This window comes from Anomaloglossus baeobatrachus, chromosome 9 (assembly GCF_048569485.1).
Source record: "Anomaloglossus baeobatrachus isolate aAnoBae1 chromosome 9, aAnoBae1.hap1, whole genome shotgun sequence".
Classification (NCBI taxonomy): domain Eukaryota; kingdom Metazoa; phylum Chordata; class Amphibia; order Anura; family Aromobatidae; genus Anomaloglossus; species Anomaloglossus baeobatrachus.
The window spans coordinates 216,162,468-216,185,269 of NC_134361.1; the positions used below are offsets into that span (position 1 = coordinate 216,162,468).

At 50.0% G+C, this 22,802-nt stretch overlaps 1 protein-coding gene across 5 annotated transcripts in view; it reads right to left on the minus strand.

Moving 5' to 3' along the window:
* PNPLA7 (patatin like domain 7, lysophospholipase) overlaps nucleotides 1-22,802 on the minus strand; it is a 207,482-nt gene that overhangs the window by 177,918 nt on the left and 6,762 nt on the right. For 2 of the 5 annotated variants that reach the window (XM_075324460.1, XM_075324461.1), the window contains exons 2-5: nucleotides 13,310-13,372; nucleotides 10,408-10,439; nucleotides 8,350-8,424; nucleotides 7,753-7,840 (exon numbers count right to left, since the gene is read on the minus strand). In XM_075324460.1, coding sequence (XP_075180575.1) covers nucleotides 7,753-7,840; nucleotides 8,350-8,424; nucleotides 10,408-10,437 — 193 coding nt within the window. In that variant the 5' untranslated portion in view covers nucleotides 10,438-10,439; nucleotides 13,310-13,372. Of the gene's footprint in view, nucleotides 1-7,752; nucleotides 7,841-8,349; nucleotides 8,425-8,512; nucleotides 8,720-10,407; nucleotides 10,440-13,309; nucleotides 13,373-22,802 lie in introns of those variants that run through there. The other 3 variants (XM_075324462.1, XM_075324463.1, XM_075324459.1) reach the window with 2 other exon arrangements.

The window sequence follows — 22,802 nt, forward strand, 5'->3', positions numbered from 1 at the left end:
GAGCGGAGGGATTCCATCCGGAACCGCCTGGAGGGCGTGATTTAGACCGCCATGCGTCGGAGTTCCTCTGATCCTTCTGAGGCCTTTTGGACGAGGAGAATTGGGACCTGCCCGCACCCCGAAAGGACCGAAACCTCGACTGTCCCGTCTTCTGTTGGGGTGTTTTTGGTTTGGCCTGGGGTAAGGATGTTTCCTTTCCCTTGGATTGTTTGATGATTTCATCCAATCTCTCACCAAACAAACGGTCGCCAGAAAATGGCAATCCAGTTAAGCACTTTTTGGAAGCCGAATCTGCCTTCCATTCCCGCAGCCACAAGGCCCTGCGTATTGCCACCGAATTGTCGGCTGCAACCGCCGTACGGCTCGCAGAGTCCAGGACAGCATTAATAGCGTAGGACGCAAATGCCGACGTTTGAGAGGTTATAGACGCCACCTGCGGCGCAGACGTACGTGTGAGTGCGTCAATTTGCGCCTGACCAGCTGAGATAGCTTGGAGTGCCCATACGGCTGCGAATGCTGGAGCAAAAGACGCGCCGATAGCTTCATAGATGGATTTCAACCAGAGCTCCATCTGTCTGTCAGTGGCATCCTTGAGTGAAGCTCCATCTTCCACTGCAACTATGGATCTAGCCGCAAGTCTGGAGATTGGAAGATCCACCTTGGGACACTGAGTCCAGCCCTTGACCACGTCAGGGGGGAAAAGGGTAACGTGTATCCTTAAGGCGCTTGGAAAAACGCTTATCTGGACAAGCTCGGTGTTTCTGGACTGCCTCTCTGAAGTCAGAGTGGTCCAGAAACATACTCTTTGTACGCTTGGGAAACCTGAAACGGAATTTCTCCTGCTGAGAAGCTGACTCCTCCACTGGAGGAGCTGAGGGAGAAATATCCAACATTTGATTTATGGACGCAATAAGATCATTCACTATGGCGTCCCCATCAGGAGTATCAAGGTTGAGAGCGGCTTCAGGATCAGAATCCTGATCAGCTACCTCCGCTTCATCATACAGAGAGTCCTCTCGCTGAGACCCTGAACATTGTGATGATGTCGAGGGGATATCATAGCGAGCTCGCTTAATCGGTCTCAAAGTAGCAGGGCCATGTCCCTGAACGATACTCGGCTCCTATCCAGCATGGTCCTCAGGAGCTGTGGATGGAGCACGGTCTCCTGTGCCTGGAGACCGAAAAGATCCCACTTCACCCAGAGCCCTAATTGAGGGATGGGGAAGGAAAGCAGCATGTGGGCTCCAGCCTCCGTACCCGCAATGGATACCTCAACCTTAACAACACCGCCGACAAGAGTGGGGTGAGAAGGGAGCATGCTGGGGGCCCTGTTATGGGCCCTCTTTTCTTCCATCCGACATAGTCAGCAGCTGCTGCTGACTAAGCTGTGGAGCTATGCGTGCATGTCTGACCTCCTTCGCACAAAGCATAAAAACTGATGAGCCCGTAGCAGTACGGGGGGTGTATAGGCTGAAGGGGAGGGGCTTTACACTTTTAGTGTAATACTTTGTGTGGCCTCCGGAGGCATAAGCTATACACCCAATTGTCTGGGTCTCCCAATAAGGAGCGACAAAGAAAAGAGAATTTTGTTACTTACCGTAAATTCTTTTTCTTATAGTTCCGACATGGGAGACCCAAACCATGGGTGTATAGCTTCTGCCTCCGGAGGACACACAAAGTACTACACTCAAACGTGTAGCTCCTCCCTCCTAGCATATACACCCCCTGGTAGCCAGTCCTAGCCAGTTTAGTGCAAAAGCTGAAGGAGGACATCCACCCACAAGTAGAGACAGAGCAAAACCCAGAACAACCGGAACCTCTGTCTACAACAACAGCCAGTGATAACACACGGAAAAAGAAACCTGCCAACAGGCAACAGGGAGGGTGCTGGGTCTCCCATGTCGGAACTATAAGAAAAAGAATTTACGGTAAGTAACAAAATTCTCTTTTTCTTCATCGTTCCTTATGGGAGACCCAGACCATGGGACGTTCTAAAGCAGTCCATGGGCGGGAATAAACAGAAAAACTGAGAAGTAGGCGAAACCTAACTTCACAAATGGGCGACAGCCGTCCGAAGGATGCGTCTGCCCAAGCTGACATCTGCCGAAGCAAGAGCGTGCACTTGGTAGTGCTACGAAAAAGTATACAGACTAGTCCAAGTGGCAGTCTGACAGACCTGCTGAGCCGTAGCCTGTGCCTGAAAGCCTAAGAGGCACCGACAGCTCTGGTCAAGTGTGCCTTGATCCCCAGCGGGAGAGGCACTTGAGTACACTGGTAGGTATCGGAAATGGCCGACCTAAACCAACGAGCTAGGGTCGGCTTAAATGCCGAAAGGCCCTTACGCTGACCAGCGGCCAGCACAAAAGAGAGATGCGCCGCCTAAGAACAGCGGTGCGAGACACATAGATCCGGAGCGCCCGCACCAGATCCAGAATATTCAACGCCCTTTCAAAGCGATGAACAGGAGCCGGACAAAAGGAAGGCAGGGAAAATGCCCCGGTTAAGGTGGCAGCAACCACCTTAGGGAGAAAGTCCGGAGTCGGACGGAGAACCACCTTGACTTGATGAAGGGAGGACTCCGAAGAGAGTGCAGCCAAAACAGAGACTCCCTTGAGGGAAGTCATGGCCACTAGAAAGACCACTTTCTGTGAAAGACTAAACAAGGAAACCTCCCTAAGAGGCTCAAAGGGGGGGTTCCGGAAGCTATGAGGACCGAATTAAGGTCCCAGGGCTCCAAGGGCCGCCGGTAGGGCGGAATGATGAGATGCGCCCTGCATGAAGGAGCGCACCTGGGCCAGCCGGGCGATACGCCGCTGGCACAACACTGACAGAGCCGAGAGCTGTCCCTTAAGGGAATTGAGGGATAGTCCTAGCTGCAGACCGGACTGCAGAGGGGACAGGAGGGACGGCAAGGCCAAAAGGCCAAGGATACTTCCGAGCTCGAGTCATAGTGGAGATGACTTCAGGAGGGATACCAGAAGTCAGCAAGATCCATGACTCAAACGCCACGCCGTCAAACTGAGAGCCGTAGGCTCTGGCGGAAGGACGGATTTCGTGAGAGAAGATCTGGACAGTCCGGGAGATGCTATGGCACCTCTACGGACAGACGGAGCAGGTCAGGGTACCAAGCTTGCCTGGGTCAGTCTGGAGTAATGAGAATGACCCGACGGCCCTTTCCTTCTGATCTTGCGCAGGACTCTGGGCAAGAACTAGAGGGTGAAACACGTAGGACAGACGAAGCTGGGACCAAACTCGAACCAGTGCGTCTGCCGCAAAAACCTGAGGATCGTGGAGCCACGGTTTGACGGCAGAAACAATCTGCCTCCCAGTTTCCCACGTCTAGGATGTGGGCTGTGGATATGGTGGACTAGGAGCCCTCCGTCCACTGAAGAATGCGATGAACCTCCAACATTGCCAGGCGGCTGAGTGCCCCGCCCTGGAGGTTGATGTAGGCAAACGCTGTAGCGTTGTCTGACTGGACTCGAATGTGCCTGGCTGCCAACAGATGGTGAAAGGCTTAGAGAGCTAGAAACACAGCTCTGATTTCCAGCACATTGATCCAGAGGGCTGATTCGGACAGAGTCCAAGTGCCCTGCGCTCCATGGTGGAGATATACTGCTCCCCAGCCGGATAGAGTAGCATCTTGGTGAGGATCACCCGGGACGGAGCCAAAAAGGAGCGTCCCTGAGACAGAGGGGACGATGCCACCATTGAAATGAGCCCCTGGTCTGTGGCAAAGCCACCGCCCCGTGGAAGGAGGAAGTCCGCCTGTTCCAACAGCGGAAAATATCCAGGCGTAGAGGACGCAGATGGAACTGGGCAAGGGAATGCTTCCATTGACACCACCATCTGATCCAGCACCTGTATTAGGTGCCTGAAGGAACGACGTCGACCGCCAGCGGAGGGAGTGCTGCTTGACTAAGGGCATATTCACAAGTGCCGACAGAGTCTCGAATTGCGTCTTTGGGTCTGTGAACTTCTGGGTCGAAGTCAGAGTCGACTTGGACCGAATGACAAACCACCCGAATTGGTGAGAGTGGCGAGAGTGAGCGAGGCATTCCGCTAACAGTCTGCACTGGATGAAAACCCAGAGTAGAAGGCTGTCCTGGACAAAACAATCACTGCCAACCCCTAGAGGTGCAGGACCGCAATCACAGCTGCCCCGACCTTGAGAATACTCGAGGGGCCGTGGCTAACCCAAAGGGAAGAGCCACGAATTGGACCACTCTGATAGCAAAACGTAGCCAACGCTGGTGTGAAACTGCGATTGGCACATGCAGATAGGCATCTCTGATGTCGATGGATGCTAGGGAATCTCCTTGGGTCAATGATTGATCGCAGAGACTATGCGAAACTGCCGCACCTGAACATGCTTGAGAAGCTTGAGATCCAGGTCGGAAGGCACCGCCCTCCTCGGGTGCTAGGAATAGATTTAAGCAGAAATCTCAGAACCGTTCCCAGTCGGGAACCGGTACAATTACTCCAGTGGCCTGCAAGAATGCCACAGCCTGCGAGAAGGCGGCGGCCTTGCAGCAGGGGGGAGTTGACAGAAAAAAATCTGTTTGGCGGGCTGGATAGAATTCTATCCTGTAGCCGTGGGAGATGGTATCTCGCACCCACTGATCGGAGACGTGTTAAAACCATACGTCGCCAAAGTGGGAGAGCCTGCCACCGACCAAGGACGTTGCTGGCGTGGCCAGATAGCCAGGAGGAGGCTGACTTAGTGGCAGCATGTCCTGTGGTCTTCTCGCGCACCATTTGGGTTTACGATCCTTGGCTGAGCCAGTGGGCGAGGCCGAGGGCTAAGAGAACGATCAGATGGAGGAACAAAAAGAACGAAACCTCGACTGATTCCTGCCCTGGACAGGTTTCCTGGTTTAGGTTTGAGGCATGGAAGAAACTCTTCCCGCCAGGAGCTTCCTTAATAATTTCATCCAGTTGTTCCCGAACAGTCTGGTCCCAGCAAAAGGGAGCCCAGCAAGGAACTTCTTTAGAAGCATCCGCCTTCCACTTCCGAAGCCACAGGAGCCTGCGGATAGCGAGAAAATTAGCCGAGGCCACCGCAGTGCGGTGAGAGCCTCCAGCATGGCAGACATGGTATAGGATGAAAAGACTGAAGTCTGGAAGCTAAGGCAACCATTTCGGGCAAAGAGTCCCTATGAGGGAATGCATCTCCTCTAGAGAAGCAGAGATGGCTTGAAAGCCACACTGCTGCAAATGGGGAGAACGAGGCCCCTGCCGCCTCCATACAGATTTGGCCAGAAGGACAAACTGGCGGACAGCAAAACCGTAAGTGAAGAGCCATCAGCCACTGAAACAACGTCCGGGCTGAGAGTCTAAACACCGGAGGGATCACCTTTGGTGAATGAGCCCACTCCTTGACCACCGCTGGTGGAAGGGGAAAACTGTCATCAGAACCACGCTTTGGGAAGCGTGTGCCAGAGCAGACCCTGGGCTTGGTCACAGTGGCCTGAAAACTGGAGTGGTTAAGGAACACACTCCTTATTCTCTTAGGCAAGGTAAACTGGTGTCCTGTTGCCAGAGAAGTTTGCTCCTCTGATACTGGCGGATTGAGGTCCAGTACAGAATTAATGTACAGAATTAATGTACAGGGGGATCCTTAGAGAGGTGCCGTCAGCCACTGATACAACTATCCGGGCTGAAATACTAGACACCGGAGGGACCACCCTTGGTGAATGAGCCCACTCCTTGACCACCTCTGGTGGAAGGGGGAAACAGTCATCAGAACCACGCTTTGGGAGCGTCTGTCAGGACAGGCTCTGGGCTTGGTCACAGTGGGCTGAAAACTGGAGTGGGTACGGAACACACTCCTTGTTCTCTTAAGGTATACTGATGCCTTTCTGCCAGAGAGGGATACTCCCCTGATACAGGCGGATTGAGGTCCAGTACAAATATAATGGACGCAATCAAATCATTAGCATCTGCGTCACCTTCGGACAGATCAATGGTACATTAAGTAGCGTCCGAGCCCCCAGTAAAGACATCCTCCTCGTCCAGTGAGTCAGCTCGTGAATCAGAGCTGCGGGACGGGGAAGGACAGGGGACCCTGCGTCTCCATTTTAGGAGGACGGGGTCTGAAACCAGATGAAGAGACCTCTAAGAGCTTGCTGAGCGAGCCGTAGCAGCAGAAGCGCCTTGAGAAGGGGGCTAATGCATGCTCAGCACCCCCGGAGCAGCTGGAGGGACCACTGACGAGCCTCCAGGCTGAGGGACCACTGTGTTTATGTGCTCGGTACAGGCAGTACGAGTCTACATGCAGTGCCTATTAAGAACAGCCTTGCAGCCTTGCTCTGATGTGAGACATGCTGCAGAAGTGGGGGCTCTGTGAGGGAAGGCATCTCCAGAATGACCCCAGCAGAGTATATAAACAGAGAATATAAGCAGCTGCACAACTGGAGGTTGTGGCTGCCAGACCGTTTAACATACATTTCCGTGCCTCTAGTCCCCCAGCCCTGGCCCCCACTTGTCACAATGTGGTATCTCTGTGCCTATGCAGACACTGAGAACGCTGAGAAAATGGCGACCGGAGCGAGGAGAGGGGGCGGGGCCTACTCTGAGAGCGGGCAAATGAGGCATACAGGGGAGGGAATCTTTCCTCAGTGAAGAGTGTCCCTTCCCTGTGCTGAACAGCCGCTGGGCGGAGCCACACCGTCCCTCTGCATGACTGACATGCAGGGGGAGTGAAACCGAAACTAGGCCTCAGGCAAAGCCGGGGCCTAGATTTAAACATGCGGCCAGCGTGCAGGCACCATCGGCGCGGTTCTCCAGTGAAAACTGGAGAACCGGCCGGAAATGTTACCCCAGACATATAATACACTTCCCCCAATAAATAAAGTACAGGGAACCCTGGAAAGACCACTTTCTGTGGTAAAAACGTCTCATACTTAGCTTTTGAGACGCAGGTGCCAGGTCCCGGGGGGGGGTTAAACGCTCCGTCCGACAGGATCCTGAACAGGGCTGCGGATGGAGACCGGTCTCCTGCAAAGCAGTGAGAACCGTGATGGCTCCCACTTCAAGCCAGAGCCCAAGGGATGGTGAAGGAGCGCGGCATGTGAAGGCTCCAGCCTTGTAAAGTCAACCTTGACAGCACCGCCGACACAGTGGGGTGAGAAGGGACATGCCGGGAGTCCAGATTGGACCCGCTTTTCTTCCAAATCTTTGAAATCCAAAAAATCAAAAATCAGAGAATGCATGTGTGTGTGTGACCTCCTGAACACAAAGCATTGAAACTGGCTAGGACTGGCTACCAGGGGGTGTATATGCTAGGAGGGAGGAGCTACACGTTTGAGTGTAGTACTTTGTGTGTCCTCCGGAGGCAGAAGCTATACACCCATGGTTTGGGTCTCCCATAAGGAACGATGAAGAAACATTGATTTTATCAAAAATGACAGGAAACGGCTAGTAAGTGACACATTGCTGGAATCAGGGTCTCTGTCTCTACATTATACTGCTCTCAGATGGGGGGGCAAAACCCTGCTGACAAATTCCCTTTAATGTATGTACTGGCAGCAGTGAGCCCTTAGCCTCAGATATGCCATGATTACCTGACTGGTGCGGTGCAACCATTAAGGTCCCATAAGAATATAATGATTGCACCCCTTTCGGTGTATTCTTGGCAAGACAGCGTCAGTCTTTACCACTAATACTGATTTCATTTTTGCATAAAGTTTTCAAGAAATAAAGGAGTACCAATATTTGTGCACTTAAAAACCATAAACCAAAACAACTTACTGGATTGTCGAAATTTCTTGTACACAATAAATACAACGATCCCGATAAGGGAAAGAGCAACAGCGGCTCCGATCAGGATCCCGGTCAGCTGTGCGGTGCAGAAAAGAGAGGAAAAGGAAAGTTAAGAGGCAAGACGTCATCAGCAAGGATTAAGCCTGGCTCAGATCGACAGCTATTCCTGCTGACCACCCGGAAAATACGGCATCCAGGGGCTCCCATAGGGGGAAGGGGAATAAGCCGCTGCCAGGCACCTACAGCTTATCTCTCATGGGAACAAAGGATCCTGCGTGCGGGAATGGACGTTCAAAAGATCATAACCCCCCATCCAACGTCGGAGGGGTCAGAGCATAATTTAATAGCTGGCTAATCCGGCTGACTTTCATCTGATGTGAATGGGCACCTTTACATGCAAATATCTACAGTAACAGTAATGATCTACAAGTGGGAAATTGATTGCACCATTGCTAATATTATGCATAACTTATCTATCGCCTACCTGTTATACGAAGAAACTTTGTAAAACTTACAGCAATACAATACAATTAATCTGTAATAAAAACTTAAAAAAAAAAAATATTCCCGCTACTACAGCCTTACCATGGTGGTCTGGAGGCGCTCTTCCACAAACTGGAGAACTCTGCTGGGAAGGTCTATGCCCATAGCAAGGGCTGGCTGAGAAGGCAAAAAAAAACAACAATTACACATACATGAAAGAAATAAAACACTTATAAAAGGATATAAAACTCACGAAGGGAAAGACCTCGGATATCAATACGTTTTCTTCAGCCAACATAGCCAAAAACCTGCTAAGTCCCCCTTCAGAGGGGCAAACCGTGCTTCCAATGAGGACCACGTCTCCTACTTGTGCCAGGAGCCCCATCGCCTATTGTCTTCGTGTTATCGATGGCCGAAATCAGGCAGAAGTGCTGAAATTGCACTGATCAGACCTACGCTGCTTCTACCCATGACGCTGGCACAATATTCAGTTTTCCAATCGCCGAGCCTCGAATCATGCGTCGGACAGCTGCTGGATGCCACCGCTATGGGGCGGGAGGTCACAGATCGGTTTTCAGAGTTGTGACACTATGAACAATCACTGCTGCAATGAAAAACGTCTCCAGCCTCCGGGCACAGAGGAAAAGCAAGGTCAAAATCAGAGCACAGACGCCAAGAATAAGTCTGCTGCTGCTGCCGGGCAGAGGGCAATACAAGCCGCAGTCCTAATACTGCTCCTTAGGCCCTGTGCGCACTGGGAAATGGAATTTTCTTGAGAAAATTCCGCATGCTCTCAAAGATTACTGCACCCGCGGTAAAAAAAACGCGGCAAACCGCACCCGAAAACCGTATGCGGTTTGCTTCGGTATTGTTCGCGGTATTGCCCGCGTGCGGATTGGTACATGTGCTTATTGCATTCAATGCAATAAAGCACATTGAAAAAAAATGAAAAAAAAAAATAATTTCCTTCTTAGATAGTAGATATATAGATAAAGAGACAGAAGAATAGATAGAGGGATAGATAGAGGACAGATCGCTGCATTTCCCACGGTCGGCAGTGAGTTCACATTATCGGCCGTGGGAAATGACCGGTAATTACCTCTGCTGTCTGCTGCGAGGCTGCATACATTCAGCGCTGTGTGTCAGTCGCGGCTGGATGTAAGCAGCGCAGGACCTGTGGATTATGCTGGAGCTGTGGATTACGCCGGAGCTTTGTTTTGGGGGGGTTAATAAACGGGTGAACAAGGCTTGTTTGTGTTTTATTTAAAATAAAGGATTTTTCTGTGTGTTTTATTTACTTTACTTACGGGTTGGTCATGTCAGCTGTCACATAGACGCTGCCATGATCAAGCCTGGAGTTAATGGTGGTGCTCCACCACCATTAACCCCTTGTATTACCATGCCTGCCACTGCTACACGGCGGCAGGAAGAGCTGGGGACACGCCGCTACTGCCGCATAATGCATGCAACAGTCCCGGGGCAGCTGCGGCTGATATTCTCGGCTGCCGGAGGGGGAGTGAGGCGGGGGACATTATCCCTGCCCCTCTCCCTCCCCACCCTGAGAATACCGGGCCGCCGCTGTGTGCTTACCTCGGCTGGACGGTGAATATGCAGCGGAGCCCACGTGTTTTGTTTTCTATATTTCCGTTTGCTTTCTATGTGTGTTCTATGTGTCTGTGATCTGTGTGTGTTTACTCTCTGCACGGCTTCATCTTCCTGTAATGACATCACTTCCCTGCAAAACCGCAAGCAAGCGATGTACATTACCGGAGGTAAACCGCGAAATACCGCAGGGTATAACGCAGCAAAACGCAGTGAACCGCACAGAATTTGCTGCCTGCGTTATTCCCTGCGGGATTTCACGATTACATTGCAGTCAATGGAGTAAAATCCCGCAGCGACGTGTGGAAAAGAATTGACATGAAATTGTTTTTGCTGCGGGAATCCCGCAGCAAAACATGCAGCTGTCAAAATCCGCCTAGTGCGCACAGGATTTTTTTTCCCATAGGTTTTGATGGTGATTCACTGCAGAGATGTTATGAACATTTTCTGCAGCGAAACATGCAGCAAATCCGCGGCAAAATCCGGTAAGTGCGCACATAGCCTTACTGTGATGTCACCCTATAGCACACAGAGACAAAGTGTATATGTATACAATACCTCCATGCAACTGCTGTTGTCATCTGCCATATCTGAAAACAACAGAAAGAAATTAAAATATAGAAATACAACAAACTGTATAAAATAAAAAAAAAAAAAAAAAAAAAAATCTGCATGCAATTTTTAAATGGGAACCTGACACAGCCGATACATGCTGCCCGAATTACAGACAGCCTCCCGGGGATGACCTCGCCCCCCCAGACTCCGAGGGAAGATCTCCCTCCCCCCAGACTCCCGGGGATGAGCTACCCCCCCAGACTCCCGGGGATGAGCTACCCCCCCCCCCCCCAGACTCGCGGGGATGAGCTCAAACCTCACCCCCCCCCCCCCCCCCCCAGACTCCCAGGGATGAGCTCCAGTCGGTTTTAAAGGATTATTCCCATCTTCACAAATGCATATTGTCAGATAGAGTTTGGAAATACAAGCACTTTTACAATTTACTGCTCATTAACATTTCCAGCCTCTCTTTAAATATTAACATTTTATTTTTGTTTACAACTTGTTGCCTTGGAGACCAACCACCGCTGCTAAACACAAAAACATCCACGATGCTTACAAGCACTTCTCTACGGTTTGAAACTGTCCAGGATTGTCAGAGCGAGCGGTTACATTTCTGTTCCCGCGCAGCGTCAGTGCAGTGATTACAAGATCGATAGCAGCGGTGGTCGGTCACCAAGGCAACAAGCTGAAAAGAAAAAAAAAAAAAAGTGTTAAAATTCTCCAGAACAGCTGAATACTTTAATAACAGAGTAAACTGCAAAATTGCTTGTTTTTACATCATCCATCTATGAAGATTTAATGGCCGCAGCGTTTCAGAGTGACAGATACCTGGCTGAAACGATCGCCAGTGCATGATACTTGTTGCTTGTGATTTAGGCAGCAGGTATCAGCCGTCAGGTTCCCTTCAAGCACAACCACTGAAAACTACAAAATAAAAGTTATGAGAATGGACAAAATATATAGAAATGAATAAGACTCGTTTTTTAAATTTTCCAACATTTACCTGAAAAATGACAGCAGGAAAACAAAGAGTGTATTGGTGACAATACTAATGAGTAACTTCACAATGCAAAACGAGGAGGAACATAAGAGCCCTCAAAAGCATTTCACTAATGATCGACAAGATGGCAAAGTACAAAAGACGCTCTGTGCATGCGAGAACAAAAGGCTGAAAACGACATACAAAATAAGGAACTTTGGTCCATAAAACAACATATTGCACCACAACCTGTCACAATGAGAGCAGCAAAACAACATAAGAGTCCAATAGACACTGCGAGAGGAAACGTCTGACAAGTGTCTATGGTGGGCCGAGTGTGGAGCCCACTCACTGACATCAGTGGCTGCGATGCTCTGCAGACAGGAGTATCCCTTTAACTTTACTGGTCAGACAATAGACTTGCATTATTCTAGCTACACGTAGCAGTTTTGATTATAACTAGAGTTGAGCGGATTGCTAATAATCCGGGTCCGGCGGATCCGTCGCGAGTTGTTACAGAAGTCCGGATCCGATCCGGAATGCGGCCCCATGTAAGTCAACGGTGAGCAGATCTGGGACGAGACAGAGCGAGCGCGAGCGAAAGACAGAGCGAGCGAGCGCGAGCGAAAGACAGAGCGAGCGAGCGCGAGCGAAAGACAGAGCGAGCGAGCGCGAGCGAAAGACAGAGCGAGCGAGCGCGAGCGAAAGACAGAGCGAGCGCGACAGAGCGAGCGAGCGCGCGACAGACAGAGCGAGCGAGCGCGCGACAGACAGAGCGAGCGCGCGACAGACAGAGCGAGCGCGCGACAGACAGAGCGAGCGCGCGACAGACAGAGCGAGCGCGCGACAGACAGAGCGAGCGCGCGACAGACAGAGCGAGCGCGCGACAGACAGAGCGAGCGCGCGACAGACAGAGCGAGCGCGCGACAGACAGAGCGAGCGCGCGACAGACAGAGCGAGCGCGCGACAGACAGAGCGAGCGCGCGACAGACAGAGCGAGCGCGCGACAGACAGAGCGAGCGCGCGACAGACAGAGCGAGCGCGCGACAGACAGAGCGAGCGCGCGACAGACAGAGCGAGCGCGACAGACAGAGCGAGCGCGACAGACAGAGCGAGCGCGACAGACAGAGCGAGCGCGACAGACAGAGCGAGCGCGACAGACAGAGCGAGCGCGACAGACAGAGCGAGCGCGACAGACAGAGCGAGCGCGACAGACAGAGCGAGCGCGACAGACAGAGCGAGCGCGACAGACAGAGCGAGCGCGACAGACAGAGCGAGCGCGACAGACAGAGCGAGCGCGACAGACAGAGCGAGCGCGAAAGACAGAGCGAGCGCGAAAGACAGAGCGAGCGCGAAAGACAGAGCGAGCGCGAAAGACAGAGCGAGCGCGAAAGACAGAGCGAGCGCGAAAGACAGAGCGAGCGCGAAAGACAGAGCGAGCGCGAAAGACAGAGCGAGCGCGAAAGACAGAGCGAGCGCGAAAGACAGAGCGAGCGCGAAAGACAGAGCGAGCGCGAAAGACAGAGAGAAAGAGAAAGAAAGAGAGAGCGAGCGCGAAAGACAGAGAGAAAGAGAAAGAGAAAGAGAGAGAAAGAGAAAGAGAGAGAAAGAGAGAAAGAGAAAAAGAGAGAGAAAGAGCGAGAGAGAAAGAAAAACAAACTAAAAAAACCCAAACCCGGATCGTGCAGCCGGATTCCCGGATCCGGACCGGACACTGAAACCGCGCGGATCCGGACTTTTACAGTTCGGGTCCGCTCAACACTACTTATAACTTTTTATTGGGCATGAATTTGCACAAAATCTCAAAAAAAAAAAATATTTTAATGCAACTTTTTTTTTTTTTTTGCAAAAATTGCAGAAACTCAAAAGTGGAGTTGATCAAGAAGAAAAGAGAACAGTCAGGATGAAGAAATCGAGACCTACCTCCCGTAAGGGCTGCACGAACCAAGGCTGGAGCTCAGGCATTATGGGAAAAAAAGTCCACAACTAGGGACGGGGTCAGCGTTAGAGACAGGAGACAGAAAGGACAGCAGGGACAGTGGTTATCGCTCAGCCACACGTGTTAGGAAGGACATGCAGAAGCACTCACCAGGTAACAGGTAACGCTCCTAACCCCCCTCTATTTAATGGACGATTGTTACTGTACGTATAATTCATGTCTGGCAATCTCAAAAGGCAGGTACAGAACCCCGATGACCCAGGACGTATGTGCCAAAATGCAGAGCCCCTCTGTAAACAGCCCTCCGGCATCTCCACGCACCACAGAGACAGATGTATATATGGCCGGCGTGTAATGCGACAGCCGCAGGGGGAAGATATCGAGGCAGCGAGGGTATAGAAGCCGAACCTGTGAAGAGCAGACGACTATTGCATCAGCTGCTCTATAAAAACAGGTTCTCTTTATGATATAAAATTAAAAGAAAAAAAAATGTCCCGGTAATATTAATGCATGAAATGCCTTCTATGGCCACATCAAACACTAAGGGCAGTAGCATAACTAAAACCCTATAGGCCCTGATGCAAGATTTGGACGAGGGCTGTGGAGTCGGAGCTCATTTTGGTGGAGTCGGTATAAAATGAACAGACTCCGACTCCTAAAATATATAATAAATTGGGGAGAGTAGTGCAATGCAGAATGTGCTGAATATTTTACTAAATAATAACATTTAGTGTAATGCTTATATTTAAGTGAAAAATTTATTGTAGTACAATGTGAACATCAGACATTTAATTATTTTTATGATACAATAATCAAGATATTTAGATAGAACATAAAATATATTTATTGGATACAACTTCAGAACACAAAACTAATAAATTGTAAACATGTAATACAATATGTAATTATTATATATATATATATATATATATATATATATATATATATATATATATATATATATATATATATACACACATACATACATAATATATATATATATATATATATATATATATATATATATACACACATACATACACATACACACACACAAGATATATGTGTAATCTACTGTATATTACATATTGTATTACATATTTATAATTTATTACAGTTTGTGTTCTAAAGTTGTATCCAATAAATATATTTTATGTTCTATCCAAATATCTTGATTATTGTATCATAAAAATTATTAAGTGTCTGATGGTCACATACACAAGTTCATGTATTACAATAAATTTTTCACCTAACTATAAGCAATATATGTAGGAGTCAGAGTCGGTGCAAGAGAAATTGAGGAGTTGGAGTCGTAGGTTTGGTTTACCGACTCCACAGCCCTGATTTGGACCCCTGCACACTGATCAGATGCAAGGCCCCTTGAAGCGTTCTAAATCCTATAAGGCTATGTGCGCACTAGGCGTTTTTGCCGCGTTTTTAGCGGCGTTTTTTACCGCGTTTTTGTGCTGAAAACGCAGTGACATTGCTTCCCCAGCAATGTCAATGGGTTTTCATAAGTGCTGTCCCCACACAGCGTTTTTTTTTAGCTGCGTTTTTGTGGTGACCACAAAAACGCAGCATGTCAATTATTTCTGCGTTTTTCACTGCGTTTTTCACTCATTGAATTCAATGAGATGTTAAAAACGCAATGAAAAACGCATATAGCCGCGTTTCTATGACTAAAAACGCAGCTATACACGCAAGGGGTGGGCACTACAGTGACGTGTACAGGAAGAGGATTCCTTCTGTTGGTAAACACAGAAGCATGAATCCTCCCGGTACCGCCACCGCTGCGTCCACCTCCCGTCCTGTGCATGTCAGCTCCGTGCGGCGCCGTGTCTGGGCGGGAGGTGGAGGCAGCGGCGAAAACCAAAGTGAACAGTAGAAAAAAAAAAAATGTCATATACTCACCTGTCCGCAGGGTCCCGGTGCCATGCCCGCTCCCATCTCCTCCCGGTACCGCCGCTCTGGCTGTGTGCAGTCTCCCCGGGGCAGGACCTTGCTTGCAGGACCTGGCGAGGGATCACCTGATGCAGTCACCTGACGCATCAGCTGATCGTAGTCTCGCCGGCTTCTTCGCGCCCGGCCGGCTATCAGCTGATCCTGCCGTCAGGGGACTTCATCAGCTGATTACCGGCAGCTCCTGCAGCGATCGGACGGGATCAGACTCCTGTCCAATCGATCGCTCCAGGAGCTGCCGGTAATCAGCACAGCACACAAGTGAGTATTATTATTTTTTTTTTTCTACTGATGCATCTGCTGATTGTATAATCGGCTTTTATACAATCAGCTGATGTGTGATGGGATTCAGGCACTTGATCCTGACACATCATCTGATCGCTTTGCCTTCCAGCAAACCGATCAGATGATATTGGATCCTGATTGGACGGCGCGGGACCCTGACCCAGGATTACTGCGGAGGGGGGTTAATTTCAATAAAGATGGAGTCACTAATTGTGTTGTGTTTTATTTCTAATAAAAATATTTTTCTGTGTGTTGTGTTTTTTTTTTTTATCATTACTAGAAATTCATGGTGGCCATGTCTAATATTGGCGTGACACCATGAATTTCGGGCTTAGGGCTAGCTGATAATATACAGCTAGCCCTAACTCCATTATTACCTAGCTAGCCACCCGGCATCAGGGCAGCTAGAAGAGTTGGATACAGCGCCAGAAGATGGCGCTTCTATGAAAGCGCCATTTTCTGGGGTGGCTGCGGACTGCAATTCGCAGTGGGGGTGCCCAGAAAGCATGGGCACCCTGCACTGTGGATTCCAATCCCCAGCTGCCTAGTTGTACCCGGCTGGACTCAAAAATTAGGCGAAGCCCACGTCATTTTTTTTTTTTTTAATTATTTCATGAAATAATTAAAAAAAAAAGGGCTTCTCTATATTTTTGGTTCCCAGCCGGGTACAAATAGGCAGCTGGGGGTTGGGGGCAGCCCGTATCTGCCTGCTGTACCCGGCTAGCATAGAAAAATATGGCGAAGCCCATGTCATTTTTTTTTCTTTTTGGGCAAAAAACTGCATACAGTCCTGGATGGAGGCTGCTGAGCCTTGTAGTTCTGCAGCTGCTGCCTGCTCTCCTGCATACACTAGTGAATGGAGGATGCTGAGACTTGCAGTTCTGCAGCTGCTGCCTGCTCTCCTGCATACACTAGTGAATGGAGGATGCTGAGACTTGTAGTTCTACAGCTGCTGTCTGCTCTCCTGCATACACTAGTGAATGGAGGATGCTGAGACTTGTAGTTCTGCAGCTGCTGTCTGCTCTCCTGCATACACTAGTGAATGGAGGATGCTGAGACTTGTAGTTCTGCAGCTGCTGCCTGCTCTCCTGCATACACTAGTGAATGGAGGATGTTGAGACTTGTAGTTCTGCAGCTGCTGTCTGCTCTCCTGCATACACTAGTGAATGGAGGATGCTGAGACTTGTAGTTCTACAGCTGCTGTCTGCTCTCCTGCATACACTAGTGAATGGAGGATGCTGAGACTTGTAGTTCTACAGCTGCTGTCTGCTCTCCTGCATACACTAGTGAATGGAGGATGCTGAGACTTGTAGTTCTGCAGCTGCTGTCTGCTCTCCTGCATACACTAGTGAATGGAGGATGCTGAGACTTGTAGTTCTGCAGCTGCTGTCTGCTCTCCTGCATACACTAGTGAATGGAGGATGCTGAGACTTGTAGTTCTGCAGCTGCTGTCTGCTCTCCTGCATACACTAGTGAATGGAGGATGCTGAGACTTGTAGTTCTACAGCTGCTGTCTGCTCTCCTGCATACAATGAACATTTTGAAGAAGGAAATGACATCAGACCTTTTTTTTTTTTTTTTTTCATCAACAATCTTTAATGGCATTGTGCACTGATTAAAAACGCAGTGAGCAAAAACGCAGCAAAAAACGCACCAAATCGCGGCAAAAACGCATGCGTTTTTGCCGCGGTTTTTTAGCCGCGGGTGCGTTTTTTAGACAAAAACGCACATAAAAACGCAGCGTGAAAAAAACGCCTAGTGCGCACATACCCTAAACCTTCCCGATGCACACGTCTGCCCCCATTCCAGGTGAATATGGCCCCCACCCCATCCCAGCCCCTTCCAGATGCACACGTCCACCAGATCCCGGGCCCCCTTCACAATGCACACATTCTCCATCTTGGAGTCCTTCCTGGTATACACGCCCCCCCCCACCCCCATCCCGGGCCCCTTTACAGTATACACGTCCCTCCACCCCCCCCCCCATCCCGGGCCCCTTTACAGTATACACGTCCCTCCACCCCCCCCATCCCGGGCCCCTTTACAGTATACACGTCCCTCCACCCCCCCCCATCCCAGGCCCCTGTACAATATACACGCCCCCCCCCCCCATCCCGGGCCCCTTTACAGTACACACGTTCCCCCCCCATCCCGGGCCCATTGACAGTATACACGTTCCCCCCCCCCCCCCCCCCCCAATCCTGGGGCCCTTTACAGTATACACGTCCCTCTCCCCCCCCCCCTTCCCCATAGTTACATAGTTACATATAGTTACATAGTTACTAAGGTTGAAAAAAGACCTAGGTCCATCTAGTTCAACCTTCCTCCACCAGTTCTACATTTGGTCACTTAGTCATTTATAACCAACAATGTTGTGTAGTGAGGAAATCATCCAGCCCTTTTTTGAAAGCTGTTATAGTATCTGCCATTACTACCTCTTGTGGTAGTGTATTCCACAGTCTGACCGCTCTAACTGTAAAGAACCCTTTACAATATACACGTCCCCCCCCCCCACCTCGGGCCCCTTTACAGTACACACGTCCCCCCCCCTCCATCCCGGGCCCCTTTACAGTACACACGTCCCCCCCGCATCCCGGGCCCCTTTACAGTATACACGTCCCCCCCGCATCCCGGGCCCCTTTACAGTATACACGTCCCCCCCCCGCATCCCGGGCCCCTTTACAGTATACACGTCCCCCCCCGCATCCCGGGCCCCTTTACAGTATACACGTTTCCCCCCCCCCCCCATCCCGGGCCCCTTTACCGTACACACGTCCCCCCCCCCCCCCCATCCCGGGCCCCTTTACAGTATACACGTCCCCCCCATCCCGGGCCCCTTTACAGTATACACGACCCCTCCATCCCGGACCCCTTTACCGTATACACGTCCCCCCATCCCCCTTTACCATATACATGTCCCCCATCCTGGGCCCCTTCCTGTTATACATGTCCCCCCATCCTGGGCCCCTTTATCCAATCCATGTCCCCCATCCTGGGCCCCTTCCTGGTATACCCGTCCCCCATCCTGGGCCCCTTTTTCAGACACACATCAGCCTGAAATAGGTGCTGGGGTTGTTGTGCCCCCCATACAGCCCCAGCCCAGTCGCGATCTCTGTGCCCACGATCACTATGCCCCTGACCAAGGGCTATTTCTTAGAAAGCTGGGTAACACCGTCAATAGTTTATTATTCTGCTTTTGCAGAGGTCAGCATGGGTAAACAATCTGGTTATATAGCGATATGGACTCTTCTCAAAAAATCTAAGAGGAATATTTGCAAGGCAAGATTAAAAAGCTAGTTATATAGTATCCCTAGTTTACTAAGACGCAGATATACAGTAGTTTCCTGAACAGAATTTTTATCCATAGGTCATCAATATCAGATTGGTGGGGGTCAGACATTGGCAACAGCACTGATCAGCTGTTCGGTGCTATCAGCGCAGCTCTGTGCACTGTGTAGTGGTCAGCTCCTATTAAAGTGAATGTGATCTGACCTGCAGTACCGGAAACCACCACTACACAGTAGAGAGAAAAAAAACAGCACAGCGCCGTGCACTATTTCCAGCTGCCATGGATCCAAGAGATGACCTGTCCGAAGGATAGGCCATTAATTTCAAAGCCCTCGTCAACCCCTTTAAGACAAACCTGACCTTTAGACACCCTTAGACATATGATCTGACGCCTGAAGTCTGCACTGAATACAGCTATGACTACAATAAAGAGAATACCGCACTGCAATGTAACATTGCTAGATATCACACAGGTCTTTGAGCAGTCTACAAATTGCAGTAAAGTTGCGGAATTGCCAAAACGCAAATTCAATGCTTTCCCTTGAGGAAAAAAAAAAGCTACATTGTTCTCCTACGTTGGTAAGGAATGTAAACCCTACACCTTATATTGTAGGTTTCTTCCCAGCGTGTAAAGACGTCTGAAGCAGCTCTCATACCAACACTTTCTGTTGCACCATTTGGCAACAATAATAACAGGCACTTGTGTAAGGAAGGACGACCGAGATACTTCATAACTAGGCCGCGGGGCAGAGAATCGGGTGTGACCTCCATATGTCCTTACAAAACCCTACAAATTTGATTTAAAAGATAGAAGACGTGATCATCAATCCTAAGGCTGCTTTCACACATCCGGTTTTTGCTGTGGTGGCACAATCCAGCGCTTTTCAGAAAAAACGCAACCGTTTTTTTTTTGCCACTGGTTAAGTTTTTTTTGCATAGACTTACATTAGTGCCGGAGCGTGCCGCATGGGCTTGCGTTCCATCCAGTTTTTGCCGCATACGGCAGATTTAGCTGATGCAGCGGCCGGATGGAACGTTGCCTGGCACGTTTTTTTTGTCCAGCAAAAAAAAAAAACAAAAAAAAAAAAAACGCATCCGGCCGATGCGGCGCAATTTGCAATGCATGCCGCAAGCGGCAAAAACCGAACGGGCCGCATGTAAAAAACTTATGCAAAGGATGCCTAAGGCTGCTTTCACACCTCCGGTTTTAGCGTAGCCGGCCAATCCGGCTCTAAAACCTATGCAACGGATGTGGCGACAAAACCGCATCCTTTGCATAAGTTTTTTACATGTGCCCCGTCCAGTTTTTGCCGCTTGCAGCAGGCTACTGAGCATGCACAGGGGAAAAAAACGCATGCGGTTTTTGACACAGTTTTTGCCACAATGCATGCATAGGCATGCATTGCAAATCGCGCAGCATCGGCCGGATGCGGCGCGATGCGGTTTTTTTTTAGCAGACAAAAAAACGTGCCAGGCAACGTTCCATCCGGCCGTCGCATCGGCTAAATCTGCCACATGCGGCAAAAACCGGACGGAACGCAAGCCCATGCGGCACTAATGTAAGTCTATGCAAAAAAAAACGCAACCGGTGGCAAAAAAAAAAATGGTTGCGTTTTTTCTGCAAAGCGCCGGATTGTGCCGCACAGCAAAAACCGGATGTGTGAAAGCAGCCTAAGTAGCGCCCCTTAAGTGGCTGCAATATATGGATCCCCAAAATATCTCTGTACAATAGACCTTTACCTTACATAAAAGCAGGATTTGTGCGGAAATTGCACAACAGCAAGATATTTTCTTGGCATTAAGTTGCAGAAATGTGTTCTTTGCAGGTGGAGTCAGGCAATAAACACAAAGGCTGCAAAAGTCTGCGATGACCCAGGCTGTCAAGTATGAAAATTAATGGTGGTGAGGAGAAAAAATGCCAAAGTCCAAGTGATGTAATTGCCTTCAATATTGATTACTGTGATACAGTTCTGTGAAAGTTTGATGCATAACCCTGCATCCGCCCCGCTCAGAGATGGGAGCCACGGTGCCAGCAACAACACAGCCCTGACCGCTGCAGCCAGTGATTGGAAACCGCATGTAAACAAGGACAGGAGGATCAGAGCTAGACCCCCATATTATCTGCACCCTGTGCCTGGTTACTGAATTTCTGGTGGCATATCACTAGTTTTGGATGAAAAATCAAAGTGAATGACAATGGGTGCAACTCTGCTGCGCACCCGCAGAGGAAATCTCAGGGTATCCGTAAAGGACAGGTCAGATTTTAATCCAAACCAAAAATTTAGCCTAACAAAGAGTGGATAAACTAATTGGAAAAACTATGCATCTGTGCAACCCACCAACACATATACTGTATGTGTATACACCACAACTACCGCACTGCTATCTGACGTCTCATCTGGTATTAGGGAAAGCAGAGAGGTGGCGATGACGTCCAGCAGATTACACATTATCTAATTGTCTGGCTTCTGCCATCTGCTTTCTCCAGCCACTGCTTAAAAATGGATCCATCAAAAAAATAAATAAATAAATGCAGAAAGGAACTGATAGCACTCCGCAGCATCACCACGCCGCTCTATGTAACCAATCCCAACAGCAGATATGTGTCATTATTACTTGGAAAACGATGCCCCTTAAATTCCACTTTCTCTCAAGAGACCCCGAGATTGGTAACATGACACACAACACGATCCCGCAGCCCGGGGTAGTGCCAGCCATTACCCTACAGTGTGCAGAATACACAGAGAACGGACTAACAGGCCGCTGTACATCAAGACCCCAAAATGTGACTCACAGTAAATGCCGTCTTTTCAGTTGTTTACTGCTGATCTCTAAGAAAGATCCCATTCCTTCAATCTATCACGATTCCAAGTATTAACCACTTGCCGGATATCCCTGCATGGGACAACGATCCCCGAGCACAGACCCTCCTCCCCTATAAACTAGCACGGCCCCCTCCTCCCCCTCTATAAACTAGCACGGCCCCCTCCTCCCCCTCTATAAATGAGTACGGCCCCCTCCTCCCCCTCTATAAATGAGTACGGCCCTCGCCTCCCCCTCTATAAATGAGTACGGCCCCCTCCTCCCCCTCTATAAATTAGCACGGCCCCCTCCTCCCCCTCTATAAATTAGCACGGCCCCCTCCTCCCCCTCTATAAATTAGCACGGCCCCCTCCTCCCCCTCTATAAATTAGCACGGCCCCCTCCTCCCCCTCTATAAATTAGCACGGCCCCCTCCTCCCCCTCTATAAATGAGTACGGCCCCCTCCTCCCCCTCTATAAATGAGTACGGCCCTCGCCTCCCCCTCTATAAATGAGTACGGCCCCCTCCTCCCCCTCTATAAATGAGTACGGCCCTCGCCTCCCCCTCTATAAATGAGTACGGCCCTCGCCTCCCCCTCTATAAATGAGTACGGCCCTCGCCTCCCCCTCTATAAATGAGTACGGCCCCCGCCTCCCCCTCTATAAATGAGTACGGCCCCCGCCTCCCCCTCTATAAATGAGTACGGCCCCCGCCTCCCCCTCTATAAATGAGTACGGCCCCCGCCTCCCCCTCTATAAATGAGTACGGCCCCCTCCTCCCCCTCTATAAATGAGTACGGCCCCCTCCTCCCCCTCTATAAATGAGTACGGCCCCCTCCTCCCCCTCTATAAATGAGTACGGCCCCCTCCTCCCCCTCTATAAATGAGAACGGCCCCCTCCTCCCCCTCTATAAATGAGTACGGCCCCCTCCTCCCCCTCTATAAATGAGTACGGCCCCCTCCTCCCCCTCTATAAATGAGAACGGCCCCCTCCTCCCCCTCTATAAATGAGTACGGCCCCCTCCTCCCCCTCTATAAATGAGTACGGCCCCCTCCTCCCCCTCTATAAATGAGTACGGCCCCCTCCTCCCCCTCTATAAATGAGTACGGCCCCCTCCTCCCCCTCTATAAATGAGTACGGCC